This window comes from Boleophthalmus pectinirostris, unplaced genomic scaffold (assembly GCF_026225935.1).
Source record: "Boleophthalmus pectinirostris isolate CB_2022bp ecotype Guang Dong unplaced genomic scaffold, ASM2622593v1 HiC_scaffold_4, whole genome shotgun sequence".
In the NCBI taxonomy this organism is placed as follows: Eukaryota; Metazoa; Chordata; class Actinopteri; order Gobiiformes; family Gobiidae; genus Boleophthalmus; species Boleophthalmus pectinirostris.
This window is the reverse complement of record NW_026571353.1, coordinates 27,454,623-27,477,122: the sequence shown is the minus strand read 5'-3', so window position 1 is coordinate 27,477,122 and position 22,500 is coordinate 27,454,623. Positions and strand designations below refer to the sequence as shown.

The window sequence follows — 22,500 nt, the reverse complement described above, 5'->3', positions numbered from 1 at the left end:
GTGCTAGTCCGAAGTGTGAGGAGGGAGCAGAGAACTACTTGGGTAGAAAAAGGGCCCAAGGGTTTATAATAAGGTCTGCCCAAGCCTGTGTGAAATAAACCATGTCCTCAATCAATTATACAACAGATGGAGTTTGGGAGCCAAGAAAGCCAAAACTCCATGCCGGGAGTTGGGACGAGGCTGCGCTCTGCTCCGAGAGACTTGTGTGTAAAGTGGTTTTCATGTTTTTCTTTCAGATTTAACTGGTGCTCAAGATGGCAGCGTGCGGATGTTCGAGTGGGGTCATTCTCAACAGATTATCTGCTTTCGGAGTCCAGGAAACTCCAGAGTCACTCGCATACGATTCAGTCACCAAGGCAACAAGGTTTGTATACAGGCCAGCGCAGACTATTCTGATGGATTGAAGTTTTTATTTTAAACTGATCAATTATAATGTGATATTGCAATGAAAACAACAAAAAAATCTGAAGAAGTAAAAGTTTATGTTTTTCAGTATGACTTTCAACACATCTAAGTAATGTAGACTTAAGTTTAAGTTTCATCAAAGTTACATGTCAGATCTATGGAGAGGCGAGAATATGAGAACTAATGTTTTTCCAAGGAATTTTTCAGCAATAAAGACACTTGTAATTGAATAAACAGCATATAGAAACTTTTAGTCACCAAGGCAACAAGGTTGGTATACAGGCCAGCACAGACTATTTTGATGGATTGTATTTTAAACTGTTCAATAATAATGTGATATTGCAAAAAAAAAAAAAAAAAAATGTCCACGAGGCAAAGGTTGAAGTAAAAGTTAGACCTGTTTCATCTGGAATGTTTCATAGTATGACATTTTCGGACTTTAAGTTTCTCAAAAATTGACAGTGCACCTTATAATCCGGTGTGCCTGATGAGTTAATTTTGGTTGTGCTTACTGACCTCGAAATGATTTATGTCATACACGGCGCTCAAAAATCTGTCAAAATCATTTTTTTCTGCGCTTATATTTTATGCAAATCATCCATGTGGTTTTAAGTTTTGTTTCTGTAAAACGTAAACAAATGTGCGCAAAGTTGCAATAAACACATTATTACTCAGTGTATATTTGAGTCCTCCTTGTTGGAAAATAAAAAACAAACTTAAATTATCCACCCACATTCACATTCACATTCATAATACACATTCACCGAGACAATGAGGCAACTGCGGACGAATTATGCCACAATCTGTCAATAGATCATGGACGCCTGGGCTAAGGGATCAGTCTCAAGTGTTATCCGTTTGTTTTGCTTAATGCGTCTTATAATCCAGTGCGCCTTATGTATGAAAATGGACAAGAGAATTCAACATTATTGATATTGCGCCTTATAATCCGAAAATACGGTAAATTTGTCTACATCCATGCACACAAGCCGGTAATGTCACCACACAAATGTCAGATCTGTGGAGTGACATGCTTTTCCAAGGCATTTTTGAGCAATAAAAACACCTACATTGCCTATGAAACCTTGACTAGATGCAAGGTTGAATACTTTCGTGCAATACTGTGAAGCATTCCAGGCAAAGCAATAGCATCTCCATGGAAACAGACCTCTCCCCCCATCAGCATCAGAAAAGCGTCATACTGTGCCTTTAGATGTAATAGTATTGTATTATTTCTTATGTGATGCAATTATTATGCCACACCATCACTTGTCTGTCTCTACAGAAATATAATTGATCTGTCTGGAATGTTCCACAGTATGGCATTAATGTCACCTATCTCCACAAAGACAAGCAGAAACATCACCAGGCATTAGTTTCAAGTTACAATAAAAGCACTTGTATTTGAGTATTTGCTAGATACTTCTTGTATGCCATTATATTGTGGAACATTCCAGTCAAAGCAATAACATCTCCATGGAGAGAGGGACTGGAAAAGTGATGTAGTTCAGCTTTCAGTGTCTAGTCCTTCAATAATGATGCCGCTATATGTTATTTCACTTGGATACAAAAGAACATTAGATTTCGCAATAGTTTCATAAGAACTTTTACTTTTATTAAACTGACTGACTATTTGCTTCTCTGTTACAGTTTGGTATTGTGGATGCGGATGGCGGTTTGAGCCTGTGGCAAACTAACACCAGTGGAGCGGCGCCCAAGCCATATCTGGTGAATAAATAGTTTTTCTACAATATTTTCTGACTAAAACTCATTTTGTTTTTTCCATTCATTCCATTTTCCATCCATTCTATCTGCTTTGCTCATCTTTCCTTTCTGTTAGTGTCACTTTTCCTTCTATAATAGATCCTAACATGAGCTTCTCCTGGTTTTGAATCACCAATACAATCACAGTTGAATCTTACGTAGATGTGATTAGCGGTTATATAGTGAGGGCACATGAAATCTTAGAGTCCCTGAGGATTTGAAGTGAAATTACGGCTGTGTAATTAATCACATTTAAAGGCCCCGATCTGATTTATGTTATAATGTTTCCTCATCATAAACACAGCTGGAGTTGTGTTTTGTTTCATTCACACATGTTTAACACACAAAAGCCTGAATATTTAGGCTCTAGAGTTCTTCTCTCAAACTGAAAACACTTTGTTCCACCTTGTGATGTCATGTGGTAATACAGGAAGTGCTCCTTAAACGCCATACAGCTTCACTAGAATTATTTGGATGATTTCCGCCTCGGAGTTTCTGATCTCTACTAAAGAAAAGGTAAAATTTTATCCGAAAACTACAGCTTCGTGATATCATAATGTGGAACGGAGCATTTTAAGTTTTGGAGATGCAGACAGACGAATAAAAAATTACTTAAACATGTGTGAATGAAGCAAAACACAACTCCAGGTATGTTTTTGATGAGGTAACAACACTGTAACATGGCTTAAAGCTCACAAGAGTCAATTTGTGTCATGTAGGACCTTTAAATTTTAATGTGGAGGTACAGAGCCAAACCTCTGCCAGTAAAAACATGTGGTTTTGAGCATAGTTCAGACTTAAGAGGAAAAAATTGGACTGATTAAAAGTCTGTCTTTTTTATGTTCTGGAAATCAATATTGAAATCCATTTTATTATTACTTTTTAATAAGACAAAATAAAATTGAAAGTTTGGATCGGTTAAATGAACTGTGACAGTCAGAGAATCTGGCAACCCAAAGTGAGGAGGAGCTCATTCTGCTTTCTGATTTGATAATGACATAACATAAACAAGTAGTACAATCACATAAACAGTTTTTGTGTGGGAAAATCCAATTGTTAGTAAAATGACTTCATCTTGTGTACTTTATATCTAAGAACACAGATAGAAAATGTTGCGAAATATATTTTAACTTGCCAGCATAACTACATTTTTCTCTCTTTGCTCCAGACTCTACAATGCCACAACAAAACAGCTAACGACTTTGTCTTCGTAAGCTCCTCGTCGCTAATCGCTACAGCTGGACTTTCCACAGACAACAGGTACACACTCCTACACTATATCTATATTCTCACACACTGTCATTTGATAATACTGCTTTGTTACTGCAGACTTCTAAAATAGTATGTTCAATTGTAGTCACATTTTTGGGAAGAATGCTGCTTTACGGTATTTATTCTGTGCAACTGATGTCAGCAACATTTCCTGCGGGTGGGAAGCTAACTGTAGGCACTGCTCTGTCAGAAGCTCTGTTACCCATGTTGACTTTAATTTCAGCTTCATTTTGACACAATCTGACCATTAAGAGTTGATTTAACTGGTTCAATTGGTTAATCCGCCTGGCAATCATGCCCTCTGAAATTGGGATACAGGATATGGCTGCAGATCCACTAATTTTTGTAAAGTTTTGTCAAAGTGTGTAGTTCTGACCGGCCAGCTAAGCCGTATATTGTACTGACTCATTAGAATCCTATGATATCCAGCTTTATTCCTACATAGACACTGTTCTGTGTTCACCTGAGGCCAGTCTTTTCTAATTGGACATCTCCGCTCCACTGAACTGCAGCCTCCGCTCACAGGTGAAAGAGAGGACTTCATGTGTTAATCCTCTGTCTCCTCTGTCTCTACAGGAATGTGTGTGTATGGGACACTCTGGTCCCGCCCGCCAACAGCCTCGTACATGGTGAGGATCTATTACAAACATTGCTCAGAGGGGATGTAATCATTTTCTTGTAGTGGTGTGAAATTCGTCTAAACCCCAGAATGTTAAGAATGAGTTTGAATGTTTAAACTTAAAGGAACTCTAAGTATGATTTTGATCTGAACATGTTCAAATTAAAACTAGCTCTTATTGTACAATTGTAATTCTGATTTATTCCTAATTGGAAAAAACATTAGACATGAAGACTGATTTGTTTATGCTACAATCTGGTCTTTTGGTTCCCAAGGAAATTATCCAGCCAGAGTCCATTTGAGTTCCCAGTTTCAGCGCTGAAATCCAGTTGGTTTAAACCCAAAAGGACTGGCTGAAGGTTCTGGGGTTTAGGTAGAGCCCATTCAGATCAATCATGAATTAGTGCTCGTGTAGCTTCTGCAGTTTAGTGAGATTCTGGAGGTTCTGAGCTTTCACGTGAGGACTGTCCATATACTGAGAATGAGAAAAAAACTTGTATGCAATAACAATAATACCTTAGACTTGTAATACACTTTACAGGCTCGACAAAGCCCCTCAGAGCGCCACACTGTAGTTATTATTCATTCACTTCACACTGGTGGTCAGCTGGTATTGTAGCCACAGCTGTCCTGAGGCACACTGATGGGCCAATTTGCACTACTGGCCCCTCTGACCATTGCTTTCATTCACACACATTCACTCTTAAATAAGTACACAATAACAGAATTTAGTCCAAGTGGGATCCTCCGACCTTCAACCACTGCTCTAACCACCAAGCCACTGTCGCTCCAATGTTTGTGTCATTCATATGGAAAAATATTTTGGGACATATATATCTGAAAAACAGAGACAAGTTTAAATTTCTTACACACAAAGAAGTGTACAGAGGGTATTTTGGATAACTTATAACGTAGTATTTGAGTAAATGAGTCCTGACTGAAAATTGTTGTAAAAATGTGATTGAATTTTAATCAAATTGAGGTCCAATCATTTCAAATCATCAGTGATCAGCTTAGGGCTTTTTAATCAAGAGGCCCGCAGCCAATCCTCCGTAAAAGTATTTGGTTTGGAGCAGAGTTCAGACTTTGGGGGAATAATAAGTGCTATGTTTTCTGTTAAATGGCTCTGATTAAAAGTCTGTCTTATTTGTAGAGGTTGTGTTCATTCAAGGGCCAGTGAAACTCTACGGGAGAGTTACTATTTTTTTAAAGAAATATCCAAAACCAGAATCCACAAACATTGAACCTTATTATTAGTTTGGGATTGGGTTCACCATCCTGCAATATTAATCTTATGGTTTCAAGTTTTTTCAACTGGCAACAATCACGCTTTTGCAGTTGAATAATGGAACCGGTTTCCAACAATATTGTGATAAAATAAATGCACTTTTATTTTCTTTATTCTCACAGAAGATGTTGAACTTTGTGCCGGTTTTTGTTTATTGTGGATAGGCCCAGTAAGTTAGTACTTAATCAATCAATGTGATGCTAACCATAGGCACTGCTCTGCTTGAAGTTCTGTTAGACTTAAATCTGAGCTTTGTTTTAGCACAGACCAGAAAGAACTGACTTAATTGAAACTCCAACAGGTGATATCTTTTTGTCTTTGTTATGTTTTTTGTTGAATTTTCGAATGAAGAGTAACACCCAATCCAAGTAAAAGCATGTGTTTTGAAGCAGAGTTCAGACTTGGGAGAAAAAATTTTGTTATTTTTTTGTGTTAAACGGCATAGATTAAACACCTGTATCGTTGCGTTCATAAAATTAATACTTGAAGCCATGTTTGCTTAAATAAAAATCAAATAGAAAATCGAGACTGACAAATATGAGGAAAAATATCTTGATACATTTTCTTACGCTTCCTCTTTATGTGTCGCTATAACGTTCTCTTGCTTGTATTTTTGCGTTCATAACATCAATACTAAAAGCCATGTTTGTTTTGAAAAGACCGAAAATCGATATCGGACAATATACGGAAAAATATCTTGAGGTTACATGCTGCTATTTTGACATGCCGTTATTTAGATATTGACGTCTAATTGTCGGAGTAGCAGCAAAAGCATTATTTCTCAAGCGTCCCGCTATTCCGACTAACGTGATAGCCTATTTTACTTTGTGTTTCCATATATCATAAGATTCTTGGGCCATTACAAAGCGCTTGATCAGAGAATACTTCGACCACAGAGGATATCAAACAGTAGGAAAATGTCCTGATCACCATATGAAACAAACATGCATTTTAAAAAGAGCATTGGCCAGCCTTCCGTAAAATGTAATGTAATGTAAAACGGAGGCTGCATGGGCCCTTTTTGCTTCATTAGTCAAATATGACGTCAAATATGACATGTTGGAATAGCAATAATAAAAAGTGTCTAAATAGAGGCATGTCGTAATGAAGGGATGTCGGAATAGGCGGCGGACCCCATATCTTGATAAATTTCCTTTGCCTTACAGTCTGTCTCTTCTTCATGTGTTGCTATAGCGTTCTGTTGCCATGACTCCGGTGCGACGGTCCTGTGTATGGCCCCTCGGCAGCAGCTGCTCATCACGGGTGGGAGGAGGGGCTGGGTCAGTGTCCTGGAGCTCTCCCACCGACACCAGAGACAGAGCTTCCAGGCCCACGACTCCCCGGTCAAAGCGCTCGCCCTGGACCCCACCGAGGACTGCTTCATCAGTGGATCCTCTGAAGGAAACATCAAGGTATGGTAGTGATAATTATAATAATTGTTGTAAGGACTATTATCTGTTACATAAGGGTGAGTGGTGAGTAGTATGGTATGAGTGTAGTCCTGTATCTCTCACTGTTTGAGCTGTAGGAGTCTGTTGGAGAATGAGCTCCTCTGTCCCTCTATAGTCTGGTGCAGTGGGTGAGTCGTTGTACTGTTGTAGGGAGTATTATCTGTCTCTCTATAGTCTGGTGCTGTGTTTGAGCAGGAGTGTCCATGATGGAGAGCAGTTTGTCCAGTGTCCTCCTTCACTTTGACAAATATCTCTAGCTCACAGCCGATCACATGACGAACTTTACGGATCAGTTTTTCAATCCATCCATGTCCCTTTTACTGGTGCCAAACCCGTAGCAGACCAGAGTGAGGAACAGGGTGCTGGCCATCACATACTGGTAGAAGATCTCTAGTAAGCTTCTTGTACACAGCAGTGCTATGTACATAATAATAATATGTATGTATATGTAATGGACTTGTATAGCTTTAAGGCTTTGTTCAGTTGACTTCCTGGATATAGGGAGTACTGTCAAAGTATGTGGAAAATAATGTGTAGTGTAGTGTTTTCTGAAAAATTACAAAACTGAAAAGCTTGTACAGATTCAGACCATCAATTTTTTCTTGCTTTAGTGTAGTGTGTCTACCTGGTGTAGTGGCTGATAAAACTAAATCCTAGAACTTTTAGTTAATTTGCACTCAAAATCGAATTTGTAATTTGAATGGGCTGCAATTTTCAAAGCACCATCATTTCCTCCTCAAACAACATAATATCCTGTCTTATTCTGCATAAAAAGTGCTAACCCTGTAGTTTAGATCTGTACTAATCTGTATTAGTTGGTCAGCTCGTATTTTAGTCTTTTTGTACAATTTTTTAAATGTTTAAAATGTGAACTTTGAACTTAATCAGATGTTCGTTCATAAAATCGAACATACAAAGAAAATGTCTTTACAATAACTGGACAATCATAACAATTCTGTATCATTCACACCCAGTTCTCTCAGCACCTTAAAGATCAGATTTTGTGCTTGAGCTTGTTTATATAGTTAAAATGTATGCCACCTGTGGATCATTATGTTACTATTTACACATTTTAAATCGCAAGAGTCATTTAAAACCACTTGACTAAAGAAATAGTCCGCAGACGGCCGCTTGAGAAAGATGCAGTGCCCAATGGGAGCTGACCTCGCTGTAAACATCATCACGAACAGAGTCAATGTTACAGATTTGTTGGGGTTCATCGTTAAATGATTCATACCGCGCACGCCACAGAAAGCCGCCCTCTGCAGACACTCAAGCATCCGCGCAGACACCCATTCCAGGCGCTGTCTAAACAAAAAAAGTAAGCGTTTTTATGTGACTTCCCTTCTGCCCTGTCTGAAGTGGAGATGTGGATTAACATATGCTTCTCGTCCGCCCTAAAGGAAAGTAGCGAGAGGTTTGTGTATGTGCAACACACACGGCGAGTATTTCATGTCTCCTTTGGAATCAGTGCAAACAGGCTGTGTCAGTTCAGGGCAGCACGCACTTTACACTCAAACAAGCTGACATAACCGCTTTGCTTCATATATTGGGATAGGATGATTTAATAAAATGATACACACTCAAAAGAAACACTGATACCACGTTTGAAACTAAATATTAGGTTTATTAAAGCTGTGTCCTTCCAAGGCACATAGCTGATATTTTTTGTTTTCATTTGTACCGAAATAACTACACTACGCTGCTGAATGTTACACATATCACTGATGAACAAAATGAAGCTGCAGAGTGAAGTCAGTATGTCACAGTGGGTGTATGCCGGTGGCTGCGTACACAGGGCATGATCGGCAATATGGCATATTGAAAATAAATGATCAAAGATTACTCAAGCATGCATGAATCACTCCTAATACAACTTCCAAAGGGTAAATAAGAAGGGAGAACAGCTATAACATGATTTAAAAGCTCTGAAAAGTTGATTCTGCATAACAGGTGTCCTTTAAAATCATCATCCATTATCAAAATCATCATGCAATTCAGTCACTCCAGGACATCAAAAAAAAAAAAAGCATTGTACCTTGTTTATGAAGCAGGGATTTTGCAACGATTCAAGTCAATAATTGTACAACAGAAACCCCAAACACAGGTCCAGGGCACATTCACGAGCTTTCAAAGTGGTGTATGGTAGTGAGAGATTAGCTGCAGTGTACAGAAAGGTCTTATCAAATAATAATGTGCACAGCTCTGAATGAGAATCAAACAATGAGCTTGCAGAACTCCGGGTCCCTCTCTGCTTCCTGTACATTTCCTGTTTGTTTCCTGTTTTTGTGCCTTTTAAATGACTTCATAACTCGAACTCGAACTCAAAGAAACAGTCCCTGATGTTATTTCATGGTGGTTAATTTGTGGCTAAAGTGTCTGCTTTGAATTCAGGCAGCAGAGTTTCAGTGGGACTGTGTTTGGTGAAAAATTCCACTGCAAAATGGCTACACAATTTTGGGGAAAAAAATTTGTGTTATTGTGTGATTAGATTTGTGATAAATGTTTAAATAGTCAAATTCTTTTTGGACATTTTGGCTGGATTGGATGTAAGTGACGGTTAAAATTTTGTGTTCAAGAGTGTGGAGAGAAGGGCAGGGAGTGAGAGGGTTTTGTTTTATTTTACTTTATTTCTTTCTTATTTTTTGTCTCTTATTTGTCTTTTTTGTTAAGTTAAATATTAAAAGTAAAGAATCTAAAAAATAATAATAGTAGGATTCTATTCTGATAGCACATTAAACAACTCCAGGCGCCTTAACATTTGAGAAAACTAAAATATGATCAACTAATAGAAGCATCACATGCATTTCAGAACCTGTTTGTAAGGGTCTAAAATAAAGGTTCAACAAATTATTTTTATTTTGGGAAAAAAGTACTGTGATTTATTTCTTTAAAAGTAGGATTCAGTTCACAGTGCATTGTAAAAGTGTCCAGGAATATTACCATTTGAGAGAACACTGAATTATGAGCTATTTATGTAAATACGAGAATCACATGCATTTCAGAACATGTTTGTAGAAGTCTAATCTCCAAAAAGACAGAATATTTTGTTCTTTGCAGAAGTTTTGAGGTGGTTTTGTCAGTGCCACTTGATCCTGGGATTGTCAAAAAATCAATACCCAATATTAACAAGGGAAAAAAGGTTTCAAAGGTAATTATTTGGACGCTGTGTTTTAATCAAGACTTTTCAACTCCAGACATCACGTTCAATTTGATGCTACTGGTCTGAGACAATAGGATTTATAATGCACTGAGCTAAATAACTCCGCTGAAACTGCCCTGCCGTTGTTTGCCTCATTATCACAGGTGGGTAGTACTCAGTTACATCTACTTGTGTTTTTTTTTATTTTTAAGAAATTTTATTTTCTCTTCTAGCAGCAAAGCTTTACTCCTACTTGAGTAATATTTTAATTGAAGTAATAGTACTCTTACTTGAGTAAAAGCTTTGGTTCTTCTTTCCATTTTGAGCAAGTCTACAAGTGACGAAAGCTTTAAGTTGACAATATAAATTTATTTGAGCATTTGTGTTTCTTGCACCACTCCTTCTGATATAATGTAGTTTTTCAAATTTTTGTGGAAAAAAAAAAACATCAGATTTTGCCCACTATTTAATGTTTTGTCCTTCAAATTACCATCCATCCAGTCATTTTCTTCTGCTTATCTGGGGTCGGGTCGCGGGCAGTCTAAGCAGGAACTCCCAGACTTTCTCACCCCAGACACTTCGTCCAGCTCTTCCGGGGGTACCCCAAGGTGTTCCCAGGCCAGCACAGAGACATAAACCCTCCAGTGTGTCCTGGGTCTTCCTTGGGGCCTCCTTCCGGTGGGACATGCCCAGAACACCTCTCAAGCGAGTCGCCCAGGAGGCATCCAGAACAGATGCTTGAGCCACCTCAACTGGCTCCTCTCAATGTGGAGGAACAGTGGCTCTCCTCCGAGCTCCTCCCGTGTGGCTGAGCTCCTCACCCTATCTCTAAGCGAGCGCCCAGCCACCCTGCAGAGGAAACTCATTTCAGCTGCTTATATCCGCGACCTTGTCCTTTTGGTCATTAACCAAAGCTCATGACCATAGGTATAGGTTTGGTCATGAGCCTTCAAATTACATGAACTTAAAATCATAAATCAGATGTTACATCTCGACAGTTACTCTTTAAGTTACTCTTACTGGAGGAGTTTTCCCAAATACTTTTTACGTCTACTTCAGTCGTTTCTTGGACCAATACTTTGTACTTCTACTTGAGTAATATTATTTTGAAGTAGCTTTACTCTTACTACTTTTCCTATTGTAATTTCCCTCACTCTCCTTCACTGCAAAGTACTTAGATTTGATTGGCTCTGTCTGTCAATTCTGCTGTAGACAGTTGGCAGGTTACTCCAACTGTATTAAAGAAGATGGATTGTGCTTGTGTCTGCTGTATAGCTATAAATCTATGACACCCATGAATCATTGTTATAATTTGCACATTTAAATCACAATATTGATCTAAAAGAAAACTGAACACTGAAAACTGAAAACTGGTGACCAGTGCTCACGCTAGTGAGCAACAGATTTTTTCATTTGTACCAAAATGACTACACAACGCTGCCGGATCCTACGTGTGTCACCAATTAAAAAAGTAAAATTGGAGAACAAATTAAGTACAGAGCAGTGCGTGTAAGCCAGTGAAAACGGGTTGATCGGCAATATGGCATCTTGAAAATGAAAGATGACTCAAACGTGCACAAATCACTCCAAATACAACTATGACATGGTTAAAAACTCTAAAAAGTCGAATAGTTGTTATCGAGACAGGCCTAATTCTCTTTGTATTCTGTTTTGTCCTCAGGTGTGGAGTCTGAGCACACAGACGCTGCTCTACACCTTCCCAAATGAACACGCGCGCCAATCCCTCTTCCGTAACCTCGGAACGGGGGTCATGCAGATCGAGGTGGGACCGGCCAATCACATCTTCTCCTGCGGCGCCGACGGGACCATGAAGCTTAGGCTCCTCCCCAACCGCTTCAACGTCATCAACAATAACCACTGCAACCTCAAGAGTGACGTCAAGTATATCATTTAAGCTATAGTGCACATTTTTGGACACTGCAATGATGAAGAGAGACTAAAGACACAAGATACACTGTCAAAAAGATTCTCTAGATGCATTGAAATGACTTGAATTCTTAATATTAATGCTCTGAGTAGTTTTGACTAGTTTAGATCGACCTTGTTAATTGTATTAAGCTTGTTTTGATACATTTAGTTTGTTTAAAATCAAAAGTATCTGCTAATGGGGTACTGCAGTCACTCGGTATAGAGTACTGAATATTAAGTTTTAAGACAATATAATGTTAATGTTTTCAACACAAAATAATGTTTGTATGGTTTTGCACTCAATTGAGAATGTATTTTTGATTCTACTTTTAGTTTTAATTTGCTTCTAGGTACCGTTTTTTTACAACCCTACAATGGGGTAAGAATATAACACCTTTAAAGATACTCAAAGTACTATTTTGTACTTCTGAAGTCACATTTGCTCTGGGTTAGACTGACAGAAGCGAGTCTGCACCATCAACCCCTCCAACAACGATCTCAAACTTAATTCACTCACAAAAAAACATTCGTACATGAGTGAAGCGTCTTGCTCAATGACACAGTACTACATTTTTGGGTTGGTGGTTGAACTTTTTAACCAGTTCCCCTCACTGATGTAGTTTACCCTATTGACAGATGTATTTAATATTAACAAAATAACAAAAAGATCTTGATTCCAAACAGAAATGTCATGGAAAAGGTTCAGTAATCTCTCTTATAATTAATTCAAAGACAAAGTACTCATAAAAGTACAGATTATATTTTGAATACAAGTCATTTTAACGCCATATATTCCTTTTTTACAGTGTACACAGACTTTGACTTTTGCAGTAATGTGAAACTGAAACCTCCGTCATTCTCGTTTTTGACCGAGGCGTCACAGGGTACGGACGAAGAGCACAGAAATCTATTGAAGAAGAAGACTGCCTTTTTGCACATGCAATAGTAACACGTGAAAAACTAAACTACCGTTGTCTTGGGTACAGCTCTCCTCCATCACTTCCCCCTTTTTTGCAGTGTTGAAAGAAACCCTAAAACAAAACCTCTCGCTCGCACCACTCGCTGTAGGTTGCGTTCACGGGACATAACGTTTTTGAGATTAATTAAAAAGCTTCAGGGTTCAGAGTTAATTCGAGGGTTAATTTTGCGTTTTAAGTGTCAAAAATTAAAAAGTTTCGACCTGGTTTATGGTTAATATCTCTGCACTTACTAGTCCTATCCTCATGAAACAAAAACTATCTTAAACGTCAGCGTCTTCTCTTTTATGCTTGTCTCCATGGTGATGTTATTTGTCTAGAATGTTTCACAGTATGGCTTTAAATGTACAATGTGATGTGATGCTGGGTCAGATCCGTTCTCTGTACAAATGCGTTTTTTTGGGTTATTTTTTTGGACGACAACGTAAGTAATAGAATAAATCCAAGCTAGATTAGTTTAATGCCATACTACGGAACATTCCAAGCAAAGCAATAACATCTCCTCAGAGCAGGGAGCGAACCCTGATCAGAAAAGTTGCACACTGAAATTAATATGGCAAATTTTGTGAACCAAATTCCTAACAAAATGCATCTCAGTTTGGTTATTTCTTGCGTAAATCGTGAATCGTTCGTCTGAAATGATTATCAAATTTCCAAATGCCGTGAACGCAACCTACTAATACAAAGTAGTAAGTTCGGAGTACGACGCACATCGTATCTGTTCAAACAACTGTCCCATTCTGGTGCTCCGGGACTAATTAGCCAGCGGAGGACCACTTTTTGTAACGATCAAAACTGAAAACTATAGAGCCATTTTATATATTAGCTTTTAGGCTATTCGATGTGTTGATTTTTACGTCTTCAAATAACACATCTAGTTTTGCTGATACGATTCTAGATGCGCCATGTCTCTATATTTGCACATAGATTAAAAAAAAATACGTACTACAGGTAGGCTAAGTATTTGGTATTCAGATTAGTATATATATATCTATACAGTAGTAGTAAATATGTGTTAATTCTGCCTATATGGTACCCGTAAATAATATGATAAGTGTCCTTACTCCTTAAATTACTTCTATTACTGCACAGTATAGTGGTTTCTCTAAGGTTAACTAGTTGCACAGGCTGGCTTTAATTTTAAAAAGCAATGTGTAAAACTACTAGGTGGATTTTTGTGCTTAGAAAATGTAGCAGATTTATTTTTTTTTGCTTCGAACAATGGCAGTGTTTTAATTTTTGTGAGTTTTTATTTGCGCAAAAACAACGTGGCACTTTTTATTGCTTTAATTCAAGGACCATTTTTTTTTTCAAACCGCCTTGAAAAGTTTAATTTGCCTTCCTTATTTGTCGTTTTATTTCGAAAGCGCTCGTACGCAGATGCAGCAGGTGGTGTAATGATGCTAAAGATAAATTATAAAAGTTTGCTATTTTGCGACGCTAACTGCCAACTGCCCGTATAATGTTGAGATGTTGTTGAGAAAGACTTAGGACTTTGTTTTATAGTTAGTTTAAATTCAGGGAGGACGACGCGGCGATTTTATGAAGCTGATAAACGGCAGTTAAGTGTAGACAGATCCATAAACTTCACTTTCTATAGCTGCATTATTATTCTAACTATAAAAATTTGGGGCTCACCTTATTTTACACTACACTACTAAAACATTGTACTATACCTGATTATAGAGCTCATATTATGATATTTTCTGTCGTTTCTTTGTTAAAAACAGACCTGGAGATGTTGTTTTGTTTCATTCACGCATGTTTGAGTGTTTATTATTAGTCTGTCTACATCTCCAAAGCTCAAAATGCTCATGAAATGGTAATTTTAAAAAGTTAACCTCGATTTTTTACCATTTGTTTAGTAGAGATTGGCAGTTCCAGGGCTAAAATAATCCAAATGAGATGAATGAATTGTAGTGAAGGTGTATGGAGTTGTATGGAGCCCTTGAATCTTTTTTAATCTGGCCCACCAAACTTGAATAATAATCATAATTTTCAGTGTTTTCAGTTAATAGTAAATACCGTGGGACTTGAAAGACAGATATTTTGTTGTAATGATTTTCAATTATGGGATATTTCAATAACATGGGATATATTTTCTACATATCAATTGTTATTTTTTTCTCTAATGAGGTGGATTACCAAAAAACTCCATCCATCTGCTCCTGGTCTGTCAAATTTTAGAACCCTTTGTGGCCCACGAGTCAAAAAGTTTGCCCACCCCTGAGTTAGACTGATAAGAACTCTAGAAACACAGTCTAGAAATGCAGGATTTGTGTGTTAAATATGCGTGAATGAAAGTGTTTTTGAAGAAGAAACTGCATTATAATGTAGATCAGAAAATATCTTGGTAACACTTTAGTTTAGGGACCACATATTAATGACTAACTAAGTGGTAATTGGTGCTTATTAGCTGTTACTTAGCTATTAGGTGGTATTAATCAAATGTTTATTAATGCCTATTAAGATTTCAGTGACTGCACAAAACATCTACTGTAATCTCCACTGCTGTAATGGAAAGAAAATATTTAATGGGTTAGTAATTGCAAAATACGGCCTTAGAGAAAATGCAATGAAACTACTTTATAAAGATGAACAAAGATGGAATTAAGCACTTATTATGCATTTTACTATTAACTAGATTAGTGACCTCATATGAACAGCTAAAGTGTTACCAATATCTTAATACAGGTACATTTAAACAGGTAATTACAGTGTATTAGGACAAGTGTAAAATTGAGTGTTTCCAAATGTAATTAATCCATCCAATATGAAGAATCTCTTTGTACAGATGTATTTAAGAAATATAGGACATAACTTATCACAGTGCATTTTTGCCTTTTCTTTGTTGCCAATTTCTTCTCAACTTTCTCCTGGAGGATCTGAGCTTGAATCACTTTGCTTTTGTTTTTATCACACCTGCAGAAACTGGAAATCATTTTAACTATTGCGTTTATTATAACTCCAAAGGAGACGTGATACAGACATTTTATGGAAGTAGTTTTCTCAAAATGCTTTTAGTGTGTAGCTGTTTGGGCGAGTTCTGTTCACGGACTCGACTTAATCTCCGAACCAAATTGATGAGATTTTTCTTGCAAATGTGAAATCTAATTTTATAATTCAGATCTTGTGTAAAATGATCTATTGTATAAAGTCCATGTACAAATGTAATAAACTATTAACTGATAAAACCTGCTTGAATTATTCCCACAACACCAAGTTTAAACAAAAACAGAATCTTATGTGAGGATTTCAGATTTCTTCCACTGCTCTTGTGTGCACTCTTGGGATGTAAGGATATCCAAATCTCTCAGTAAGATATCACGATATGCATCTCATGGTACGATATTTATTGTGATATTTTAGAGAGGCTCATATAACTGTAGAAAGGACACTCTTGCTTTTAAAATACCTTGACAAGATTTTTGTGTTTCTGTCATAATCCCAAAAATTCAAGAAAAAAAAACATATTTCTTCATGTGGTTTGCACTGAAGTGAATCCTGGGATATGTAGTTCCCTGTTTATAAGCTGTTACTACTTTAAAACAATGTATTTAACAAGCAAACAAACAAACAACCTTGTAATTCAATATATTGTGACAGCCTATGATATTATTGTGAGACTTTTGAGGATACTTGGGGTGGTGTTTTGTTTCATTTACATGTTTGAGTAACCCTACATTTTGAGCTTTGTCTACATCTCCAAAGCTCAAAATGTTTAGTTCCATAAAAACTGGCAAGATCTGAAATTATCCAAATTATTCTGGTGACGGTGTATGATGTTTAAAAACAGTCCAGAACTTCCTGTATTACCACATGACATCACAAAGTGGAACAGAGTGTTTGAGAGAAAACCACTAGTCTAAAAATGCAGGGTTAATGTGTTAAACATGTGAACAAAACAAAACACATCTCCAGGTATGATTTTGGTGAGGAAACATAAAAGAGATCACAAAATAGAGTAATATGGGCACTTTTAAAATGGCATGTAGTCAGCAAAATTATCTTATTTCTTTTTGATCATGGTCCCTTTGAGCGGTTTCTTGTCATTTATATAATCTTAAATGTCCAGAAATCAAATCCAGTTAAACCTATAATCTCATTGCTGATCTGACCGGACCAGTTATCTGAGTAAAAATAGTCACAAAAGCCACTGAAAGTCGAGGCTTACTGTTATTCCTGTTTGGAAATTTATCAACTGCTTTTGTCCCATAATGCAGTTTACAAATTTCCATACAGGAATACAGTAAGGAACTCCCAGGAACCATCTCTACATTTTAAATTAGCTTTGTTCCAGAGTACCCAACCTGGCAACACTGGGATTATCTCGTCAGTATATATTTTTGCAGGTTTAGTTCTTGTCCCCAAAGTGAATGAAATAAAGCACTCAAGTCCAGAGAGACACATTTATTATCATTAGGTTTATTTATAGCGAAAACTTTCATATTCATTTGTATTTATCATAAAGATATGAGAAGAGACTGTACATGTTACATTATTAACTACAAAAATGATCACAATTTCATTTCTTGGCATAGCGGCTTTTAAAAAATGCACAAAACTGTAGTTGTAAGTACCTGGCTTTAAACCAGCTACTTAACACTGAAGCATTATTTGGTAATTAAAGTTAATTATTTGAAAGAGCAAGTTTAGTTGTAGCTTTATTATAAACAACACACAATTCTTGTCACAGAGGACGGGACCAGGTAATGGAAATATATTTGACATTTTTTGTAGGTCAGGAAAATGCCTTTTACGCCATACAGTCTATTGTAAAAAGAAAAAAGGGGAAACAACTGCCTGTGAGTATACTACACCGTTATTTCTATGTCATGGTTCAGTAATAGTTTGAAAGAGGAGATGGAGTGGTTCACTTGACATTCAAAAACGGTACAGGTCTTTCAAGTTCAGAGCGAGGCATAATATTTCACCAGTAAATTGCAGTACTCGTTTGTGGTTACTATAAACTGGTACCCACCTTAACAGGCCAAAACATTTGATTTATATAGTGACTTTCTAAATGCTCAAAGACGCCGCACAAACAGTACAATTAAAACAGTATGGACGATCATTTGTTTCAACACATTTTGAATTTTAAATGCTGCTGAATTTCTCACTTTTAAATTTTTACCTCTGAAAAAACATGGATATTCAGTTGCTGAATTTTTTTGTTTACATTTTCAGTGTGTTTACATAATAGTGTAAAATTCACTGTGAAAATGATTTAACTTACAAACAGCCAGGAAATGCTGTAGGGAACAAATCTGTCAGAATTGGCCTGATCATCTCTTTTCAATTTCTTAACTATAAACTCCGCCCACAGAAGAGAAAGGCCAATAGGAAACAGCGTCTCTGTCCTCCTCATTCCCAATCGATCACTTGCGCCTTGTTGGCATCTTAAATCTTTGTTGTGAATTTTACACTCTAAATTTTGACTGTTGAATTTGAGGGCTTGAAAATATACATGCTTAATATTTAATTAGGTGATGACTGATGACTGAAAATATATAGTTAAAAATTCATCAACTGAAAAAACTTATTAAACTCTCCTGGTTGGTGAAGATGGTCAGTTCTTTTATTTTGTTTTGGTCAGACACGTTCACACATCAGAACTGTTGAATTAACTGGGACTGAACTCGGGAATAAAGCGGGACTAGACCGGGACTAAACCAGGACTAAACCAGGACTAGAATTGGACCAAAGCTAGTCTACATCAGGACCAATCCGGGACCAATCCAGGACCAGTGTGAGCTCCTCCTTAGAGCTTGGCGTGGTCCTTCAGGATGACCTCAAGCTTCTGACCGAGCATAATGTTTCCTCTGATCTTCAGTTTACCCGAGAAGAACGCCTGGAACAAATACACACATTTCAGTTTATAAAAATGCCACAAAACATTAACATATTATCCTTAATAAAACATGAACAAAAATTTACTAATGAACAAATAGTCAAGAATCATTCAGCCTTGGTAACTACTTAATACCCCAACTCATGACCTTAGTAGGACGTAAGTAGTTACAGAGCTTTAGTGAGATGATAAAGAGTAGTACTGTAGTACTGGTTCCACAAATGTACCTAGAAATACTTAGAAGGTGTACTTTGTAAGCTTACACCTACCACAAGTGTCTTCTGCCTGTCTCCATGGTGATGTTATTGCTTTGCCTGGTGTGTCCCACAGTATGGCATTAAACTAATTTGGCATTTATTAAATTACAAGGTCATTTTATTGCCGAAAATTCATTGAGAAACATGTATTGTTACTGTGAGCGGAGTCGCCTCCCCAGAGATCTGACCTGTCAGGGCCTAGTGGCAGCATCTACTTGTCTTCATGGTCATAAACGTTTAATGCCATACTGCGGAAAAAATGTTTAATTATATCTTATGAACATTAAGTCAGTGAGTTTGTCCTCACTTAGTTATTTCATTAACAATAGCTACAATGGAGTAAGTATAAACTAGTAAACAAAAATCACACTGGTAAACGCCACAAAACCTGTTAGAACTTTCAATCCAATCTAATCCACTTTATTTATATAGCACATTTCATAAATGCTTTCCAAAGTGCTGGACAAATGCATAATAATAACAACAATAATAATATAATGAAAAAATAAATGCACAGATTTAATCATACTAGTCATAAAACAATAAAACCAGTAAAAAATAACACCATAGCATAGCAATAACTAAATAAAACCAAAAAAACAAATAAACTGGCACTTTGGGCCAGTTCATTCAAAGCTTTAAAAACAAACAACAAAATCTAAAATCAACTCTAAAATTAACAGGAAGCCAAAGCAAAGATGCAAGGATTGCGGTAATGTGCTCTTCTTTTTGTTCCTGTTAAAAGTCGTGCTGTAGAATTTTGGATGAACTGTAGTCGGTAAAGTGAATTTTGTGAGATGCCGGAATAAAGTGCGTTACAGTCGTCCAAGTGTGATGAAAAAGTGTGATGAACTAAAACCGTGCGTAACTTGTTCAAAAAGTTTAAAAGATAAAAAAGGTTTGACTTGGAAAAAAGCCGCAAATGATAAAAACTTGACTTTAAAATGCCATTGATCTGCTGGTCAAATTTAAAATCACTGTCTAAGATGACGCCAAGTTTGGTGACTGTGGGGGCGAACATCAATTTTGAGGTGTCCCACATCCATGAGGGTACTGCTGGCCAAAAAACAGTATCACCTCAGTCTTTGCTTCAGACAGTCGAGCAGGGGTGTCAGGGGGCAGTGATCCCTTTTTCCAGTAGGCAAGTAGTCCAGTCGTGATGAAATAAAAACGTGCACAACTTGTTCAAAAAAAACTTTAAATTTGTCCCTGCTCCACAAAATGATACACGACTTCCCAGTAGCACCTGGAGCATAATCTGTCTTAATTTGGTAGCACCTGTCAAATGGTGACAGGTGCACCAAACAGCACAGTGGCTCTTAACACTGAACGATGCAGAATACGAAACAGCTACAGGTTATAACGGGCTATCAACGCCTGGTACTGATAAGACAGTCTGAATCATACTTTTAGTTGATTTTTATTATATTATGCTATTTTCTGATCGATGTTATAATGTTGTTTCCTCTGTACAATCATGTTCTGAAATCCCTGTGTGTCAGATGCCCTCCCCGTGTCTCCATGGTGTCTTAAATCCGCATAAAAACCTGTACAAATATTTTCTTGTATTAGTTGTCACTTCATATTTCAGTCTTTTTGTCACTTAGACTGCACGTTTGATCAAAATCCTATTATCAAATCAGATCTAAGGGGTTATCTGATTATTCTAGTTATCTGATTTTAACTGACCATCTACCCAGTGTGCGGGAGAATACGCGGTCAGCACTCACGTACGATCCTGATCGATACGAGGGTCTCCAGGCGGCGAATAAATCGTGTAAACTCCAGACTCCTCCCAGTGAAAAGGATGAGGAGATGGCATTGATCAGGAGCCCTTTGAGGCCCTTTGAACCGGCCCTTTTCTATTTATCTGACAAGTAAAGGTTATTATCAATTCAAATTCTTGTCGAAATAGAGATGCCGCCGACCAATTGGTTCCAGAAGTAAATTTCATATTCGTTTCTCCCATACAGACCAAAAAACTATTAATATTAAAAATTTAACAGTGTGCTTGGGGCTAATCGGCTCTGTGGAAACTATTTTATTTCTTCATAAACCACAAACGTATTACATTATTTCACCACGTTTTAACTTTTGGATGTTTTTTTTTTTGTCTCATTGTCTCCATGGAGATGTTATTGCTTTGCCTTAGAATGTTCCACAGTACGATATTAAACGCATCTACCCTAACGGAGAAGAGCAGATGATGCAAATAGGTCAAGTTACAAGTCAGATCTGTCCAGAGGCAGCCCAGCCCACAGTTACAATGCATTTTTTTCACGAATTATGAGCAATAATCGCACCCATAATGACAGACACAATTAATGCCATACTGTGGAACATTCCAGGAAACGCAAGGAGATCCCTTGGAGACATATAGGTGGCAGAACCCTAGAAAACCCTAAAAAAAACACGAGAAATGTTACATTGTGTAATTTTAATTAATAGATTTTTTTTTTTTTTTTAAATACATCATTTTACCATTCACCATTTCTGTTCCTTTTCATACACTTCTTGGATGTTTGATGTTGTGACACTGTTGATGTCTTTTTATACTTTATGATTGAAATAAATAAATAATAACAGATTTTTAAACAATAATTACAGTGATTAAATTACACTGATTGCACATCCCGTTTTGCTATTAAAGGGCCCATATTGCACTATTTTCTGATCGATGTTAAAATGTTGTTTCCTCGTCAAAAACATAACTGGAGTTGTGTTGTTTTTAGTTTAGTTTTTTGTTTTTATTCACACGTTTAACCCCAAATCCTGCATATTCAGGTTGATTTCTCATTTCCACTACGTCTTGCCTTTGTGTCTCAGTCAAAGGTCTCAGTGCAGTTTAACAGGAGGACTGGTCAGGTGAGAGGAGAGGAAGAGCCTAAAGTGTTCCTCATCTGTGTCCTGCAGCATCACAGCAGCCTCCAGGGGACACCAGATGAACAAATTCTCATCCTTATCCTCATTCAGTTCTCCACTCTGGTGTTTCATTAGCCTGATTCAGCCGGTTTCACTTTGTGGAAACCATCTGACCTCGCAGCATTAGGATTCATTCACTCGATGGTAGGCAGGTACTTTTTTAAATTTAACCAATCGCTGCTGTTTGGTCGTGATGTATGTAATGCGCCACTAACGGGGCTAACAGGTTTATTAAGCTTTCCCAAATCACATAGGAAGAAGGGCAATAACATTTTTCCCCTTGATAAAATTCACCAGACATTCTCTTTGTTCCAGCTTTAAATCCTTGAACTCGGGAATCGTTGCCAACACAGAATGTGTGGCTCTTCGCTGATTGGCTGGTGCCCGGACTCTCACTCCCAGGGTTCTTGCAAACTGTCTAGTGTATTCTGATCCCTGACCTAGTCACTGGAGAGAAATGAAATTGAGCAGAGGCACTAGGTGGTGCCAGTCTAGTGTTTCGCTTGGTGATAAAATGGACCATTCCCTCAAAGTGTTTCTTCTGGAAGGTCTTCTGCCAGATTTGTTGATAGATATGGTGTAAAAAGTCTGTAGCATCTCAAATGTTCATAGCTACTTAGTCA

The 22,500-nt window shown here is 37.4% G+C and overlaps 2 protein-coding genes across 2 annotated transcripts in view; one reads left to right on the top strand and one right to left on the bottom strand.

Annotated features, from left to right (window-relative positions):
* Nucleotides 1–16,041, top strand: part of LOC110167054 (dmX-like protein 1) — a 55,218-nt gene extending 39,177 nt beyond the window's left edge. Inside the window, exons 32-37 of the mRNA XM_055161950.1 lie at nt 237–364; nt 2,056–2,133; nt 3,338–3,429; nt 4,018–4,070; nt 6,543–6,760; nt 11,623–16,041. Coding sequence (XP_055017925.1) covers nt 237–364; nt 2,056–2,133; nt 3,338–3,429; nt 4,018–4,070; nt 6,543–6,760; nt 11,623–11,856 — 803 coding nt within the window. The 3' untranslated portion in view covers nt 11,857–16,041. The remainder of the gene's footprint in view (nt 1–236; nt 365–2,055; nt 2,134–3,337; nt 3,430–4,017; nt 4,071–6,542; nt 6,761–11,622) is intronic.
* A 1,201-nt stretch (nt 16,042–17,242) lies between these two features.
* Nucleotides 17,243–22,500, bottom strand: part of hsd17b4 (hydroxysteroid (17-beta) dehydrogenase 4) — a 52,154-nt gene continuing 46,896 nt past the window's right edge. The window contains exon 25 of the mRNA XM_020932320.2: nt 17,243–18,698. Coding sequence (XP_020787979.2) covers nt 18,609–18,698 — 90 coding nt within the window. The 3' untranslated portion in view covers nt 17,243–18,608. The remainder of the gene's footprint in view (nt 18,699–22,500) is intronic.